We start from the raw sequence: 19,156 nt of genomic DNA on the forward strand, positions 1-19,156 counted from the left end.
AGACCAGGCCTGTGTAATTTGCTTTGAGGCAGCCACTTGTAGCCTCCATTGAAAGCCTGAGCGAATGGTGACAACGCAGGAGCACAACAGGGAGACAGGCGCAGAGTGTTGTCACCCTATAACAGGAAGTGTCTGAACAAGGATCTTCAGAGCAGGATCACCAGGGACGAACTTAACCTCTTCCCGACCGCCCGCCGTTTATTTACTGCGGCAGTGCGGCCCTCCTGCGCAAACCGATGTAGACCTACGTTGGTCGCGCGCCTGCAGCTAGGGGACGGCGGCGTGCTCCCGCCCTTACTCAGCAGCGGGTACTCCGATGCACGGGGCAGGCGGCTCCAATTGCCACCCGACACCCGCGATCGTTCCCCGCTGAGAGAGAAGGACGGTCGGATGTTGTAAACACAGCTGACCGTTCTTCTCCCTGAAATGATTACAGAGTGGCTGTGACCCTTCTATATAGGATCACAGGTCTCTGTGATCATTTCAAAAGCCACGCCCCCCACAGTTAGAAACACTCCCCTAGGGTCACATTTTACCCCTTGATCACCCACAGTGTTAACCCCTTCCCTGCCAGTGTCATTATTACAGTAACAGAGCATATTTTTAGCACTGATTACTGTAGTAATGTCACTAGTACGGTAGTATCCCGAAAAGTGTCAAAAATGTCAGTTAGGGGTCAGATCTGTCCGCCGCAATGTCGCAGTCCCGCAAAAAAATCACAGATCGCCGCCATTACTAGTAAAAAAAGAAAGAAACAATAAAAATGACATAAATCTTTCCTGTAGTTAGTAGACGCAATAACTTTTGCGCAAACCAATCAAAATACGCTTATTGCGATTTTTTTTCCCAAACATATGTAGCAGTAAACAAATTGGTCTAAAATGTTAAAAAATGTTGATTTTAAATTTTTTTTTTTTTTTGGGGGGGGGAATGTTATATAGCAGAATGTGAAAAATATATATTTTTTTTTTTTCAGAATTGTCGCTCTATTTTTGTTTATAGCGCAAAAAATAAAAATCGCCCAGGTGATCAAATACCACCAAAAGAAAAACTCTATTTGTAGGGAAAAAAAGGACAACAATTTTATTTAGGTACAGCGTCGCACAACCGCACAATTGTCCGTTAAAGTAACGCAGTGCCGAATCGTAAAATATGGCCTGGTCATTAAGGGGGTAAATCTTCCGGTAAAGAAGTGGTTAATGAAAGATGCAGATTTTAGAAGATTATGACCTTTGCAATGACATGAACCCGTTAAAGCTTCTCTGGGTTTCGGTTTACATTTGCACCCACGTCTGAGATATTTTTCCGCCGCTCTCCTAATCTCTATCGGTTACTGGCGCAGCTGAGAAGCAGATTTTTCTATCTGTGCTCCCAGGGCGGAGTCTGGGTGGAGGTCCTCTGTGGTTAATGAGATTTTCGTTGTGGGAGACTCTGGTGTCTGGTGACGGGTTTGGGTGGATTTGGTCTGACTAACTGACAGAATCTGTGAAACGATTTCAGCGCCGCACACAGGTGGCTGTACAGGTGGTCCCGGTCTCTGGTTCAGGTGGTGGCGCTGGGGAGCTGAAACAGTTAAAGGGACACGAAATGAAATCCTTAGTGCCGGTTCACTCTTTTCCGACAAGTCGCCTGACAAGTCGTGCTCCATTCTCATAGGCGTGCGCACAGGGTGTGCCGGATGTGCCTGGGCACACCCTTATCACCTAGGGCACATTAGCATTATCGCTCTGTTTGCCAGTGAGGAGATGGGAAAGATCTCCCTCGGACCTGCTCTGCCATAAGAGAAGTGCCACACACTTCTATTTCACATTGCCAGCAGGGAGAGTAATGTACCGGGACCATATACATGTAGGCAAACACATGCATGTGTATTTAAACTTTGGGGTGCACACCCTAATGCAATAGGCTGCGCACACCTATGTCCATTCTGTGCAATTGGAACCGTTCTAATAGGAGCGACTCAAGTCGCTCCGACTTAGAAAAAGGTTCCTGCACTACTTTTGCCCGAAGTTGGAGCGACTTGCATTGACTTCCATTATGTGCAGTGGGTGCAAGAAGCGCCGAAGTCGCGGTGCACGGCGACTTCATTAAGTTGCCCAGAAGTCGTGTCGCCATAGTTTGAACCGACTCTTATTCTCCAAAATAATCCATGCCTATCCACTACTGAACCTCCCTGGCGGTCTGATTATGTCAGGATTTCGGTGCTAAAAGCGATACATTGTTTTGCATGGAAATCTGTTGTTTTATATTTTAAGAGCCCATTCACATTAGCGCTCGGTCGCGGTCCATTGATTAGCACAGGACCCGTTCTAATAGGAGCGACACAAGTCGCTCCGACTTAGAAAAAGGGTCCTGTACTACTTTGGGGCAACCTCGGAGCGACTTGCATAGACTTCCATTATGTGAAGTCTCTGCAAGTCGCGCCGAAGTCGCGGTGCATGCGACTTCACAGGTCGCCCCCCAAAGTCGTGTCGCACTAGTCTGAATGGGCTCTAAAACTCACCTTCCCCTGCGATCCCCCGCGATTTTTAGTGGGACTGCGATATTCCGGCAGACAGATCGGACACCTTAGGTCCCTTTCACACAGGCTGACCGTTCAGATCCTCCTGTCCATTTTTTTAACGGATCTGAACGGTCCCCTCATGCATCTCTATGGGGCATCGGATGTCAGCGGAGACATGTCCACTGACATCCGATCCGTCAAATCTGGACGGATGGAAACCCTATTTTCCATCCGTCCAGCGGATCGGATGGGATCGGATGAGAACGGACAGGCGGTCCGTTCCCACCCAATTCCCCCATAGAGATGCATGGAGACCTGACAGCTCTGTCTCCGCACACAGAGCAGAGACAGAGCTGTCATCCGCCTTCTCAGCGGGGGATCGGCGGATCGATCCCCCGCTGAGAAAAACGGAGTCCGCCTGACGGACTCCGTGTGTGAAAGGGGCCTAACAGTTGGGCCAGAGATCTCCTTTAATCCTCAGCGCCCCCCTGCCAACCATACAAAGTGATCTTTGAAATAATCGCAGTTCATCCAGTTCACATCAGTTCAGAAGTTTATAAGATATGAAACAAAAAAACTTCTTAAAGTTGATACAATCTATGCAAATTTTTTGCTTCATGTGAAACATGGTGCCAGTTGTGACCCTTTAACCCCCCCCCCCCCATGGAGAGGTTGGATGGGTGGCAGAGAGGAAGTGACCTGAGTCGGTGGAGGGGGAGATTAGGACCATCGCCAGGACTGGGTGACATTCGATAGATTTAGGTTTCTGCATTGAAGATGACTTTTTGTGGTTACAAAGCGCTTCCTGTTGTTAGAGAATATAGAGAAGCTCCTTTATCTGCGACACCATCGACTTCTGCTCACACGTCACGCTGTTCGGGTTTACTTTTCCCTGCCAGAGGACCGCCATCTTTAATGGTTATATATGGCTGGACCGTGCTAATTATGGGAGGATAGTCGACCTCCGGCCTTCCCTTCAGCCCTCGTTCACATTGGAGCGATTTGTCATGCGATTTGACAGGTCAAGTCGCAATCTATTGCCGGCAATGGCACCGTTCCAATAGATGCGACACCAAGTTTGCGGCGCCGCACCGATTTGCAGAAGTAGTTCCTGCGCTACTTTTATCGATTTCAGGTGCAACTTCAATAGACATCTGTGCATGAAGCCGCACGCGTGTCGTTCAAGCAGTGCCTGAAATCGCGCTGATCTGCTACTTTGAGATCGTGCTACAATTTCAAAGTAGCATCGATGTGAACCAAGGCTTGGTCTTGCACAGTTGTGGCGGTGTTCTGTCGAATGGAGCATCCCATTGGATAATGCCTCTAACAATCTGCGCATGCGCAGTACTGATCAGTACTGATCTATTGATCAGCTTGCGTGACATCAACACTGCGTATGCGCAGATAGTCAGTGGGATTATCCAATGGGATGCTCTATTCGACAGAATACTGCCACAACTGTGCAATACCAAGTCAGAAACTGCCTCGCTCTCTCTGCTCATGCGCAAGACTTGAGCGAAGTCATAGGTGGAGTCACAGGTTAAAATACTATTGTTGGGCGGATTTGGGTGTGTTGCTGGGCGGATCTCGCAGTGTGGATTTGGGTGTGTTGCTGGGCGGATATCGCAGTGCGGATTTGGGTGTGTTGCTGGGCGGATCTTGCAGTGCAGATTTGGGTGTGTTGCTGGGCGGATCTTGCAGTGCGGATTTGGGTGTGTTGCTGGGCGGATCTCGCAGTGTGGATTTGGGTGTGTTGCTGGGCGGATCTCGCAGTGCGGATTTGGGTGTGTTGCTGGGCAGATCTCGCAGTGTGGATTTGGGTGTGTTGCTGGGCGGATCTCGCAGTGCGGATTTGGGTGTGTTGCTGGGCGGATCTCGCAGTGTGGATTTGGGTGTGTTGCTGGGCGGATCTTGCAGTGCAGATTTGGGTGTGTTGCTGGGCGGATCTTGCAGTGTGGATTTGGGTGTGTTGCTGGGCGGATCTCGCAGTGCGGATTTGGGTGTGTTGCTGGGCAGATCTCGCAGTGCGGATTTGGGTGTGTTGCTGGGCGGATCCTCGCAGTGCGGATTTGGGTGTGTTGCTGGGCGGATCTCGCAGTGTGGATTTGGGTGTGTTGCTGGGCGGATCTCGCAGTGTGGATTTGGGTGTGTTGCTGGGCGGATCTCGCAGTGCGGATTTGGGTGTGTTGCTGGGCGGATCTCGCAGTGTGGATTTGGGTGTGTTGCTGGGCGGATCTTGCAGTGCAGATTTGGGTGTGTTGCTGGGCAGATCTCGCAGTGTGGATTTGGGTGTGTTGCTGGGCGGATCTTGCAGTGCAGATTTGGGTGTGTTGCTGGGCGGATCTCGCAGTGTGGATTTGGGTGTGTTGCTGGGCGGATCTTGCAGTGCAGATTTGGGTGTGTTGCTGGGCGGATCTTGCAGTGTGGATTTGGGTGTGTTGCTGGGCGGATCTTGCAGTGCAGATTTGGGTGTGTTGCTGGGCGGATCTTGCAGTGCGGATTTGGGTGTGTTGCTGGGCGGATCTCGTAGTGTGGATTTGGGTGTGTTGCTGGGCGGATCTCGCAGTGTGGATTTGGGTGTGTTGCTGGGCGGATCTCGCAGTGTGGATTTGGGTGTGTTGCTGGGCGGATCTCGCAGTGCGGATTTGGGTGTTTTGCTGGGCGGATCTTGCAGTGCAGATTTGGGTGTGTTGCTGGGCAGATCTCGCAGTGTGGATTTGGGTGTGTTGCTGGGCGGATCTTGCAGTGAGGATTTGGGTGTGTTGCTGGGCGGATCTCGCAGTGTGGATTTGGGTGTGTTGCTGGGCGGATCTCGCAGTGCGGATTTGGGTGTGTTGCTGGGCGGATCTCGCAGTGTGGATTTGGGTGTGTTGCTGGGCGGATCTTGCAGTGCAGATTTGGGTGTGTTGCTGGGCGGATCTTGCAGTGCAGATTTGGGTGTGTTGCTGGGCGGATCTCGCAGTGTGGATTTGGGTGTGTTGCTGGGCGGATCTTGCAGTGTGGATTTGGGTGTGTTGCTGGGCGGATCTCGCAGTGCAGATTTGGGTGTGTTGCTGGGCGGATCTGGCAGTGCGGATTTGGGTGTGTTGCTGGGCGGATCTCGCAGTGTGGATTTGGGTGTGTTGCTGGGCGGATCTCGCAGTGTGGATTTGGGTGTGTTGCTGGGCGGATCTCGCAGTGCAGATTTGGGTGTGTTGCTGGGCGGATCTTGCAGTGCGGATTTGGGTGTGTTGATGGGTGGATTTTGTCTTTCAAGTCTCGCAAATGCACAGAGAAAGTGAGGCAGAATCTGACAATTATATTCTCCCTCCGCACTTTGCAGATTGAAGAATAATGCCTCTGACAATCTGCGTATGCGCAGTGTTGACGTCACGTCAGCTGGAGTGGCAGTATGTACTGCACATGCGCAAATGGTCAGAGGCATGATCCAACAGAACACCGGCTCCTCTCCTGGACTGAAATGGCTTCCTCTGATTTCACTGCACACTGTGAGCTTCTTACAATGTGCTTTAGAAGCTGCAGCAAGATAAAGCCCCGCCTCATTTCCTGGCTGGAGAACATCCAGCATCATCCATGCATCTACAAACATACCGCATTTTTACACATGCCATACCACAGGTAAAAAAAATTATAACAAACCATGAAAAACATTTTCTTTTTTCAAACTTTTTTTTTTTTTTTTTCATTTATTTAGCAAAAAATAAAAACCTTAGTGGTGATTAAATATCACCAAAAGAAAGTTCTATTGGTGTGAAAAAAAAAAAATGATAAACATGTCATATGGGTACAGTGTTGCATGACTGCGCAATTGTCAGTCAAAGTGTGGCAGCGATGAAAGCTGAAAATTGGCCTGGGTAGAAATGGGGGTGAAAGTGCCCGGTAGGCAAGTGGTTAAAGGTGCAGATTGTCGCGATTCCAAATTGGGAAATGTGAATGGGACCTAAGAGGTTATTTAGGAACTTTTTCTCATGTATTATATTAAAGGTAATAAATAAGAAGCTTCAATTTATCTTTTGTATCCCTCTGGGTGATGGAAGGTGAAAAGATTTCATTTTCTAGGTACAATGTTACATTTTATTCCCGTTGATTATGACGGATGTGTTTGGATGGGAGGGGCTCATGTGCGGCTTTTAAAACACTAAAATGGACTTTGCAAAACTTTCCAGTTGAGATGCAATTCAGCTTCCTATGAGCTCCCCTGAGTCCTGGGTCTTGAGTCCTAGACCCTGGGTCTTGAGTCCTGGGTCTTAAGTCCTAGATTCTCAGTCTTGAGTCCTAGATCCTGGGTCTTGAGTCCTGGGTCTTGAGTCCTAGATCCTGGGTCTTGAGTCCTAGATCCTGGGTCTTGAGTCCTAGATCCTGGGTCTTGAGTCATAGATCCTGGGTCTTGAGTCCTAGATCCTGGGTCTTGAGTCCTAGATCCTGGGTCTTGAGTCATAGATCCTGGGTCTTGAGTCCTGGGTCTTGCGTCGTAGATACTGGGTCTTGAGTCATAGATCCTGGGTCTTGAGTCCTGAGTCTTGAGTCCTAGATCCTGGGTCATGAGTGCTGGGTCTTGAGTCCTAGATCCTGAAGACCTAGATCCTGGGTCTTGAGTCCTAGATTCTGGGTCTTGAGCCCTGAGTCCTGGGTCTTGAGTCCTGAGTCCTTGGTCTTGAGTCCTGGATCCAGGGTCCTGAGTCTTGCCTCCCCACCACCCATAGGCGTGCACACATGGTGTGCCCGGGGTGCCTGGGCACACCCTAATCACCCCCCTGTGGTGCTGATTCCCCCCTGCTTCCCGTCTCCTCCCTGCAGTGCTGCCAGCTTCCCTCCTTTTCTCTTCTCTCCTCTCCTCTCAGGAGTGGGGAAGGGGATGGTAAATATTTCATGAATCAGCCTTTCTTTTCTAAATGAACACAGTGAGTGATTTGTACTGATCGCTCCTGTCTTCATTCTTAACTGAATCATAGTAAACTATGTTTGCTGCAGAGAAAGGGACGGGGGAATCTTTGTCCTCAGTTTCTTTCAAAAGTGAGACATCAGGGGTCTGTTTAGACCCTTAATATTTCACCAAAGCCCCATAACAGGGCTCCTAAAAAAATGTAATAAATTAGTAAAAGATAATATTGTAAAAAATAATTTAAAATAATAAAAATAAAAAACTACTGTCACCGTCTACTGCCCCACTGACACCAATCTTTGCTCTACTGGCACCGTCCACTGCCCCACTGACACCAATCTTTGCTCTACTGGCACCGTCCACTGCCCCACTGACACCAATCTTTGCTCTACTGGCACCGTCCACTGCCCCACTGACACCAATCTTTGCTCTACTGGCACCGTCTACTGCCCCACTGACACCAATCTTTGCTCTACTGGCACCGTCCACTGCCCCACTGACACCAATCTTTGCTCTACTGGCACCGTCCACTGCCCCACTGACACCAATCTTTGCTCTACTGGCACCGTCTACTGCCCCACTGACACCAATCTTTGCTCTACTGGCACCGTCCACTGCCCCACTGACACCAATCTTTGCTCTACCGTCACCGTCTACTGCCCCATTGACACCAATCTTTGCTCTACCGTCACCGTCCACTGCCCCACTGACACCAATCTTTGCTCTACTGTCACCGTCCACTGCCCCACTGACACCAATCTTTGCTCTACTGTCACCGTCCACTGCCCCACTGACACCAATCTTTGCTCTACTGGCACCGTCCACTGCCCCACTGACACCAATCTTTGCTCTACTGTCACCGTCTACTGCCCCACTGACACCAATCTTTGCTCTACTGGCACCGTCCACTGCCCCACTGACACCAATCTTTGCTGTACTGACACCGTCCACTGCCCCACTGACACCAATCTTTGCTCTACTGTCACCGTCCACTGCCCCACTGACACCAATCTTTGCTCTACTGTCACCGTCCACTGCCCCACTGACACCAATCTTTGCTCTACTGGCACCGTCCACTGCCCCACTGATACCAATGTTTGCTCTACTGACACCATCCACTGCTCTGCCGATATACACGCATGTGTGTTTGTGCTCTGGGGCGCACACCCTAATGCAATAGCCTACACACCAGTGCCACCACCACTGTGCCCTGGGCGGCTTCCCCTCCTGCCCACCCTTTGTCCCTGCCCTGCCCAGCCCAAATGAGCTCCTGAGTCGTCGCCTTGTCTCACAGATTTCATATGAAGACTACAAGTGGCCACTTCAGGGCGGCAGGCATGGTCCATGGCTGTCACCATCAGGAAACCTGCCCTGAGAAATGCCATGCAGCCATCCCTTAGGCTTGAAGTGTCTGCAAAGAGACTGCAGGAGATCAGCAGCACTGAGATGTAATAAAGGAAGAAAAATTGTTTATGATACTCCATGCTTTAGCAGACTAAATGTCATCCAGTTGGGGGTTCTCATGGACCTTATCTCCATACCAGGCTGAGTCTCCGCCCCTCGTACCTCCTGGAGCTGGGGATCATGTCACATTAGTGATACAATTAGGGATAAGACAATCCCGTTAGCTGTTGGGAAATGAAGGCAGATAATGCAGATAAGGGCGGCTGATAAAATCCAACACTTGTTAGTCTGGCTGAAGACGTTAAGGACGGATTGTGGGGATGGAAGATGATGAAATTCTTTACTGATAAACTCTAAAAATAAGAGGACCTGAAATGGCTTGCGGCCAATTCCTGACCGCCGACACAATATGGCCTCCTTGATAAGGCAAATAGTCATTTTTAAAGTCCTAGGATGGAATATGAGGCTTCTTTCACTAGTACAGAGTATTATATATCTAACCTGCAGCCCCGCATAGCCGGCGCTCTGAAATTTCACTTTCCATGTGCTTTAAAGCTAAACTCCAGGTTGTGTATTTCTTCCAGATCTGTGCAGTAATCCAGTGTGAGACTTCCTGTAATAAAGACCGCTCACTGCTGCTCTCTCTCCTTGTGCAGGGACACTGGTCTGGTGTCCACCCCTTCTGTAGTTTTCTGTAGTGGGTGGAGCCTGCTGATCTCCTCCCACAGCTCTGCCCTCTCTCCTTTTTGCAGGACAACTGGTCTTGTCTCCACCCCCTACTGTAGTTTTTGGTAGTGGGTGGAGCCTGCTGATCTCCTCCCACAGCTCTGCCCTCTCTCCTTTTTGCAGGACAACTGGTCTTGTCTCCACCCCCTACTGTAGTTTTGTGTAGTGGGTGGAGCCTGCCAGGCTCCTCCCACTGCTCTGCTCTCTCTTCTTTTCGCAGGGTAACTGGTCTTGTCCTTGCCCCCTCCTGTAGTTTTTGGTAGTGGGTGGAGCCTGCTGATCTCCTTCCACAGCTCTGCCCTCTCTCCTTTTTGCAGGACAACTGGTCTTGTCTCCGCCCCCCTCCTGTAGTTTTTGATCTCCTCCCACAGCTCTGCCCTCTCTCCTTTTTGCTGCCCTCTCTCCTTTTTGCTGGAGAACTGGTCTTGTATCCACCCTCTCCTGTAGTTTTTGGTAGTGGGTGGAGCCTGCTGATCTCCTCCCACAGCTCTGCCCTCTCTCCTTTTTGCAGGAGAACTGGTCTTGTCTCCACCCCCTACTGTAGTTTTGTGTAGTGGGTGGAGCCTGCTAGACTCCTCCCACTGCTCTGCTCTCGCTTCTTTTCGCAGGGTGGTCTTGTCTCTGCCCCCTCCTGTAGTTTTCTGTAGTGGGTGGTCGGGGAGCTCTTCTTCCTCCCGGGCTCTCGCTTCTCCTGGGCTCCCACCGTGGCGCTGACACCAGTGCAGGATTTCCCATGACAAGGGGCTCAAGGGGCAGCTGCTTTGGGAACCTCAATGAAGACAGGGCCCTGGGCAGCTGCCCCTTTTGCCCTGCATTCAAGACCGCCCTGATTCCTACCTGCACAGCTCAGTAAGGAGAGCTCTGAGAGCTGATTGGAGGGAAGGGACACACCCTCCTTCACACAGGAACAGAGCTGAGGCTGACAATCACAGACTGTGTGCTGGAGCTCCCTTCCCTGTCACCTTTTTTTCTCTTGGTATTAGGAAAACTTGTCAGAAGTGACAGGAAGGAGGCAGCAGACAGAAATGACACTTAGTGCTCTGGACTGAGACAAGTACACACTATGGAGGGATATGCTTTGTTCATATCTCATGTCTGAGGTTTACAACCACTTTCAGCAATAAGAGTGTTCCTGATTTCCGCTGTTTTTTTTTTTTTTTTTGTAAGAAGATTCCAAATGCAGCGGCTGGAGTCTGTATTCGTCTGGTGAGGGGTGTTGGGCAACGCTTTCTTGGGTAATCTGCTATTGATGGAGCAATTTCCTGTATCTGCACAAAATGTTACAAGGTGTATTTATTGCACCAACAATTTGCATACAATACATTCACATCAGTCCCTGCCCTCAAGGCACTGGCAATCTAAGGTCCCTTCCTTACATGCATGGGTCAGCTTAGCCAACCAGCATGGAGGAAACCCACGTAAGCACAGGGAGAACATGCAAACTCCATGTGGCTGGCCAATTATCCTACCAGCAAGTCACTGGAATGTGGGAGGAAACTTACTGAAGCACATGCAAACTCCATGCAGGCCAGGAATTGAACCAAGGACCTCAGCGCTACAAGGCAGAAATGCTAACCACTAAGCCATTGTGCCACTATGTATTTCACCAGTCTGCTGGGCAAGGCAGCACAGCCTTACTAAATTGATCTTTAGCAAGAGTTTAAAAAAGGAGAACTTTGATGCACTTTAGGAAGTACCTGTCTCCAAATCTTATATTGCAACACTTACCTGGAAGAAATCTTTAATGAACCTTTCACATGTTACTTGCTCGCTGTGCTGTGTTTCCACCATGGTGTAACCGACACAGAAATGTAAATTTTTCAGTCAAGTGGCTTGAGTTGCGGCTTATTGACCTCCCATTTATTGGTGATGGAGCCAACACCACTTGACAGAGCCAACTATATGACACCAAACTGTCTGTAAGGGGACATTCTGCTTACTGGCCACCATGTAATGGCCATTTTCTCATTGACACCCAATGATTTGGTTTTAGCAGGGGTTCTCTGAGGTCTAAAAATAATTTAAAGGGTTCGTCTGTGGTTAAAAAAAAAAAAAAAAAAAGCTAGAAAGGCTGGTCTAAAAAGTCTTTGTATGCTGCAGCATTAACCACTTAAGCCCCAGAAGATTTTACCCCCTTCCTGACCAGGGCCTATTTTGCGATTCGGCACTGCGTGACTTTAACGGACAATTGCGCGGTCGTGCGACGCTGTACCTAAACGAATTTGATGTCGTTTTTTTCCCACAAACAGAGCTTTCTTTTGGTGGTATTTGGTCACCTGTGCGATTTTTTGATCATGCGCTATAAACAAAAAAAGAGCGTCAATTTTGCAAAAATAACAATATTTTTCACATTTTTTTATATAAATTTCCCAAAAAAAAATTTAAAAATCAAAGATTTTTAACATTTTAGGCCAATTTTTGGCGTATTTTGATTGGTTTGCGCAAAAGTTATTGCGTTTACTAACAAAGGGAAAGATTTTTGTCATTTTTGTTGTTTTTTTTTTTTAACGCGTAATGGCGGCGATCTGCGATTTTCTTTGCGGGACTGCGACATTGGGGAGGACAGATCGGACCCTTGGCTGACATTTTTGACACTTTTGGGGTTACCATTGACATTACTACAGTAATCAGTGCTATACATATACTGTAAAAAATGACACAGGCAGTGAAGGGGTTAACTTTTTTTGAAAGGGAGGGGTTAAGGGTGTCCCTAGGGGCGTGTTTCTAACTGTGATTGGCTGTGGCTTGAGGTGTAAGAACAGTGATCAACGGTCCTACATAGTAGAACCGTGTGATCACCATTCTTACACCAGGGAGAATGACAGGCGGCTGTGTTTACATTAGCCGCCTGCCTTTCTCCCGGTGTAACGGACGATCGCGAGTGCCCGGCGGACATCGGGTCCGCCGGGCACACGCGCGAGAGAGTCCGTGACCGCGCGGGAGCGCGCCTCCGGCGGCACGCGCTCGCTCCCTAGAGCCTCACAGGCTAGCGACGTAGATCTACGTCACTTTGCCTGTGTGGGGCTGACCGCCGCCGTAAATAGTCGTGCGGCGGTCGGCAAGTGGTTAACAGTATCCTTCACTGGAAACACCTGAACTCAATAATTGGTCTTATTTTTGACCATAGAGTTGTAGGTGTGATGGTCAGGTGTCCACAAATATCACCCTTATAGTAAAAGCATCCGACTCCACTGAGATAGGAATCAGTAGCACAGAGCTCTTGTGTATAACGATTAAAAATGAAGCAGAATCTGCAAATGTAATAAAATGTTATGGCTGCCCCATGTATGTTTTACCCTCCATTGTAAACGCCTTTCCTTCATCTTACATCTTTGTGAGTTCTTTAATCGCTTCGATACCGGGCAAATTCCAGTTTTCCTCTCCTACCTGTAAAAAACATCATTTTTTGCTAGAAAATTACTCTGAACCCCTAAAATAATAAATATATATATATATATATTAGGGGTTCACTGTAATTTTCATTTCTTCAGTGTTGTCACATGAAAACTTATAATAAAATATTTCAAAAAATGTGAGGGGTGTACTTACTTTTGGGAGATACTATATATGTATATATATTAAATAAATAAATATATATATATATATATATATATATATATATATATATATATACAGTATCTCACGAAAGTGAGTACACCCCTCACATTTTTGTAAATATTTTATTCTTTTCATGTGACAACACTAAAGAAATGACACTTTGCTACAATGTAAAGTAGTGAGTGTACAGCTTGTATAACAGTGTAAATTTGCTGTCCCCTCAAAATAACTCAACACACAGCCATTAATGTCTAAACCGCTGGCAACAAAAGTGAGTACACCCCTAAGTGACAATGTCCAAATTGGCCATTTTACCTCCCCGGTGTCATGTGACTCGTTAGTGTTACAAGGTCTCAGGTGTGAATGGGGGGAGGTGTGTTAAATTTGGGGTTATCGCTCTCACTCTCTCATACTGGTCACTGGAAGTTCAACATGGCACCTCATGGCAAATAACTCTCTGAGGATCTGAAAAAAATAATTGTTGCTCTATATACAGTAAAGACGGCCTAGGCTATAAGAAGATTGCCAAGACCCTGAAACTGAGCTGCAGCACGGTGGCCAAGACCATACAGCGGTTTAACAGGACAGGTTCCACTCAGAACAGGCCTCGCCATGGTCGACCAAAGAAGTTGAGTGCACGGGCTCAGCGTCATATCCAGAGGTTGTCTTTGGGAAATAGGGGGCCCAATTAGCCACTTTCTCTTCCCCGGCATCATGTGACTCATTAGTGTTACAAGGTCTCACGTGTTAATGGGGAGCCTCTTAGGCATGGAGTTCACCAGAGCTTCACAGGTTGCCACTGGAGTCCTCTTTCACTCCCCCATGACAACATCACGGAGCTGGTGGATGTTAGAGACCTTGCACTCCTCCACCTTAAGTTTGAGGATGCCCCACAGATGCTAAATGCTTGGTCAGTCCATCGCCTTTACCCTCATCTTCTTTAGCAAGGCAGTGGTCATCTTGGAGGTGTTTGGGGTCGTTATGTTGGAATACTGCCCTGCGGCCCAGTCTCTGAAGGGAGGGGATCATGCTCTGCTTCAGTATGTCACAGTACATGTTGGCATTCATGGTTCCCTCAATGATCTGTAGCCCCCCCAGTGCCGGCAGCACTCATGCAGCCCCAGACCATGACACTCCCACCACCATGCTTGACTGTAGGAAGACACACTTGTCTTTGTACTCCTCACCTGGTTGCCGCCACAAACGCCTGACATCATCTGAACCAAATAAGTTTATCTTGGTCTCATCAGAGCACAGGAGATGGTTCCAGTAATCCATGTCCTTAGTCTGCTTGTCTTCAGCAAACTGTGGGCTTTCTTGTGCATCATCTTTAGAAGAGGCTTCCTTCTGGGGCGACAGCCATGCAGACCAATTTGATGCAGTGTGCGGCGTATGGTCTGAGCACTGACAGGCTGACCCCTCCCCCACCCCTTCAACCTCTGCAGCAATGCTGGCAGCACTCATACGTCTATTTCCCAAAGACAACCTCTGGATATGACGCTGAGCACGTGCACTCAACTTGTTTGGCCAACCATTTTGAGGCCTGTTCTGAGTGGAACCTGTTCTTTTAAACCGCTGTATGGTCTTGGCCACTGTGCTGCAGCTCAGTTTCAGGGTCTTGGCAATCTTCTTATAGCCTAGGCCATCTTTATGTAGAGCAACAATTCTTTCTTTCAGATCCTCAGAGAGTTCTTTGCCATGAGGTGCCATGTAGAACTTCCAGTGACCAGTATGAGAGAGTGAGAGCGATAACACCAAATTTAACACATCTGCTCCCCATTCACACCTGAGACCTTCTAACACTAACAAGTCACATGACATTGGGGAGGGAAAATGGTTAATTGGGCCCGATTTGGACATTTTCACTCACTTGTTGGCAGTGATTTAGACATTAATGGCTGTGTGTTGAGTTATTTTGAGGGGACAGCAAATTTACACTGTTATACAAGCTGTACACTCACTACTTTACATTGTAGCAAAGTGTCATTTCCTCAGTGTTGTCACATGAAAAGATGGAATAAAATATTTACAAAAATATGAGGGGTGTACTCACTTCTGTGAGATACTGTAAGAATGCAGGCATCTGAAGGTAAAACTGTCCACATAGACCATCCTTCTTACCGCTGTCAATCTGCAGTGGTGGCCGGGAAGACTACCCTGCAGTAGAGCGATCTGAAAGCGAGGCTTGAAGCGCTCGTGGAGTGCAGTGTGGAAGGGATGACGTCGATAGCGAGGTGAGGAGGACGGTCTCTATGGACAGCTTTATCCAGGATGTCGGCATACTTAGATGTGCCTCTTATAATCATCAACCATGTGAGTTGCTAAATGTTGAACCTTCATTAAATGTAACCATATTGCTACACATAGAGGCGCCCTCTCTTCTCTTTAATACTCAGTTATGACGTGATGCTACTTGTATATGAAGACATCGTTTGTTCATAAAGTCAACATTTCGAAAAAAATGTTGCTTGTCTTGCAGAACGCTCCCAAACCAAGTTACTGTCAATCCGAGGTTTTACTGTAAAGAATATAAAATAATATGTTTCCTTTAATTGATATTACATGTAATAGTGGTAATCCATATAAAAGGTGATTGATGGCTCTTCTCTCTCTTCCCAGGAGGCTCTCTCAGTGGTCAGCGAGGACCATACGCTATTCGCACCGCTACTGCCTAAGACGGAGATGCCAGATGAGTACTCAAGCATTAAGGAGCGCTCCGCTCTTCCCGAGACCACCTGGATCTATAGCAGCGAGCGACAGCAGCATATAAAAGAGGAGATAGAGGAACATACGGTGACCAGGTAGGAATTGTAGACCATATTACTAATCCCACAACAGTGACATCAGTCTGTAAATGCAGTAAAGCATGCTTGTTATACTAACTGTGGAAGCTAAGGGGTTAATCCTCCGCATTTTGTGTAAAGAGGCTGTCTTTTCTGATCCTCCCCTTCTTCCACTGTCCCCAATCCATCTCCTGATATGACAGAGCCTTTGGAGTCACTCTGCACATGCTCAGTTTGGTGTGTATTGCTAGGGATTTCTTTTTTTTCTTGGGAGGGTGCATGTGATCAGCGCAGGGCCAATCAGCATCCTTTGTCATCCTTTTGATCCTTCGTCATGTTTCTGTTGCTGTGTGCTCATTGAGCAGGTTCCCTTACTTCCTGTTGAGTCCTCAGAGACAGGAAGTGGTGGGAAATTCCCACAATGGGGCCACAAGAAAACCATTCCAGGGTTTTTAAACTTTACCTGGTATATCTAAAACTTAAGCTAGCTTAAATTTAACATAAAGTTGTAGCTTAAAGTGTTTCTAAATCCACAACGGTAACATTAGTCTGTAAAAGCATGCTTGTTATATTCACTGTGGAACCTAAGGGGTTAATCCTCTGCATTGTGTAAAAAAAACAGTTTGACCCTGTCTTCTCTGATCCTCCCCTTCTTCCACTGTCCCCAATCCATCTCCTGATAAGACAGAGCCTTAGGAGTCACTCTGCACATGCTCAGTTTGGTGTGTATTGCTAGAGATTTTTTTTTTACAACAGCAGACCGCCGTTCTCTCTCCACGGGGAGCGATCGCGGCCGCCGGCCCCGTGGATCGGCTTCCTCGCTGGCGAGTTAGCTAAAGCAGTAGAAAGCCAAACTGAGGTGATTGTTTCCCGTCACACAAAATGCCATAGGACTTCAGAGGAATGGCATGCATGGGTGTCGTCCATGAAGGAAGCCTCTCCTAAAGGCCATGCAGAAAAAAAGCTCACCTAGAATTTGCCAGGGCCGATGCTGAAAAAGAAGAAGACTACTGGGACTCTGCATTCTGGAGTGATGAGACCAAGATAAATGTTTTTGGAACTGATGGCTTCAAAACTGTACGGCGTCGCAGAGGCGAGGAATACAAAGAAAAATGCATGGTGCCTACTGTGAAACTTGGCGGTGGCAGTGTCCTTCTGTGGAGGCTGCATGAGTGCTGCTGGTGTCGAGGAGCTGCATTTCATTGATGGTATCATGAATTCACAGAAGTATTGCTCTATATTGAAAGAGAAGATGCTACCATCACTCCGTGCCCTTGGTCGCTGTGCACTTTTCCAACATGATTGATCCAGAACACACATAGTGGGGTCCCCCAGGGTTCTGTCCTGGGGCCAATCCTGTTTAATTTATTCATAAATGATCTAGAGGAGGGGATATCTAGTACAATCTCAGTATTTGCGGATGATACTAAACTAAGCATGCCAATATCTTCTATGCAGGATGTGGAAACCTTACAAGCGGACCTGAACAAAATAACGGGGTGGGCAACTACATGGCAGATGAGGTTTAATGTTGAAAAATGTAAAGTAATGGACTTGGGTGCCAGAAACCAGAAAGCAAGCTACTCACTAGGGGGGGAACCTCTGGGTGAGTCTAGGATGGAAAAGGACCTGGGGGTACTGGTAGACAATAGGCTTGGCAGTGGCATGCAATGCCAAGCCGCTGCAAGCAAAGCCAACAGAATACTGGGATGTATAAAAAAGGGGATTCACTCCAGAAATAAAGAGATTATTCTCCCACTCTACAAGACTCTGGTCCGGCCACATCTGGAGTATGCTGTCCAGTTCTGGGCACCGGTCCTCAGGAAGGATGTGCTGGAACTGGAGAGAGTCCAGAGAAGGGCAACAAAAATAATTAGGGGAATGGAGGACATCAGCTATGAGGAAAGACTACAAGCACTGAACTTATTCTCTCTGGAGAAGAGACGATTGAGGGGGGGATATGATATCAATGTACAAATACTGTACTGGCGACCCTAGCATAAGGAACAAACTATTCAGAGAAAGGGAATACAATAAGACACGTGGCCACTCAATAAAACTAGAGGAAAGGCGGTTTAACCTTAAAATACGTAAGGGGTTCTTCACTGTGAGAGCAGTAAGGATGTGGAATTCTCTTCCACAAGCAGTCGTATCAGCAGGGAGCATCGATAGTTTCAAAAAACTATTAGATGGGCACCTTAAAGACCACAACATACAGGGGTATACAATGTACAACATACAGGGGTATACAATGTACAACATACAGGGGTATACAATGTACAACATACAGGGGTATACAATGTACTACATACAGGGGTATACAATGTACAACATACAGGGGTATACAATGTACAACATACAGGGGTATACAATGTACAATATACAGGGGTATACAATGTACAACATACAGGGGTATACAATGTACAACATACAGGGGTATACAACGTACAACATACAGGGGTATACAATGTACAACATACAGGGGTATACAATGTACAACATACAGGGGTATACAATGTACAAGATGCAGGGGTATACAATGTACAAGATGCAGGGGTATACAACGTACAACATACAGGGGTATACAATGTACAACATACAGGGGTATACAATGTACAACATATAGGGGTATACAATGTACAACATACAGGGGTATACAATGTGCAACATACAGAGGTATACAATGTACAACATACAGGGGTATACAATGTACAACATACAGGGGTATACAATGTACAACATACAGGGGTATACAATGTACAACATACAGGGGTATACAATGTACGGTTAACGGCAAACACACACACACATCATAGGTTGAACTGGATGGATTGATGTCTTTTTTCAACCTCACTAACTATGTATCTAAGGCCACTGTTGCATTTCTGAAGAACAAGGTGAAATTCATTCAGTGGCCAAGTACGTCTCCTGATCTGAACCCAATCTAACACCTATGGGAAATTCTGAAGAGATGAGCATCACTCTCCATCCAGCATCCAGGCTCTAAAAGAGGTCATTCTGGAAGAATGGAAAAATATAGATGGGACAATATGTCGCCGTTCATTCCATGCCTAGAAGACTTGGTGCTCTCCTTACAAATCATGGAGGTCATACAAAATACTAGATGGAGTAGTTTTTGTTACGGGGTGTATTCAGTTTTGCATTCATTTTTCATGTAATGAGCTAAACAAATGTTCTATAAGATTCAGTTTTGTCAAAATTTTGTAAATTGTTCTTGGGATCATTGAGACAATGCTGTCAGCACTCATGTGTCTATTTCCTAAACACAACCTCTGGATA

At 47.3% G+C, this 19,156-nt stretch overlaps 1 protein-coding gene across 2 annotated transcripts in view; it reads left to right on the forward strand.

Annotated features, from left to right (window-relative positions):
• Positions 1–19,156, forward strand: part of LOC309568032 (Friend leukemia integration 1 transcription factor-like) — a 93,876-nt gene that overhangs the window by 50,541 nt on the left and 24,179 nt on the right. For both annotated transcript variants that reach the window (XM_082273608.1, XM_082273609.1), the window contains exon 2: positions 15,693–15,874. In XM_082273608.1, the coding sequence (XP_082129734.1) occupies positions 15,693–15,874 (182 nt within the window). The remainder of the gene's footprint in view (positions 1–15,692; positions 15,875–19,156) is intronic.

Source organism: Pelophylax lessonae (genome assembly GCF_965119305.1).
Source record: "Pelophylax lessonae genome assembly, chromosome: 12".
In the NCBI taxonomy this organism is placed as follows: domain Eukaryota; kingdom Metazoa; phylum Chordata; class Amphibia; order Anura; family Ranidae; genus Pelophylax; species Pelophylax lessonae.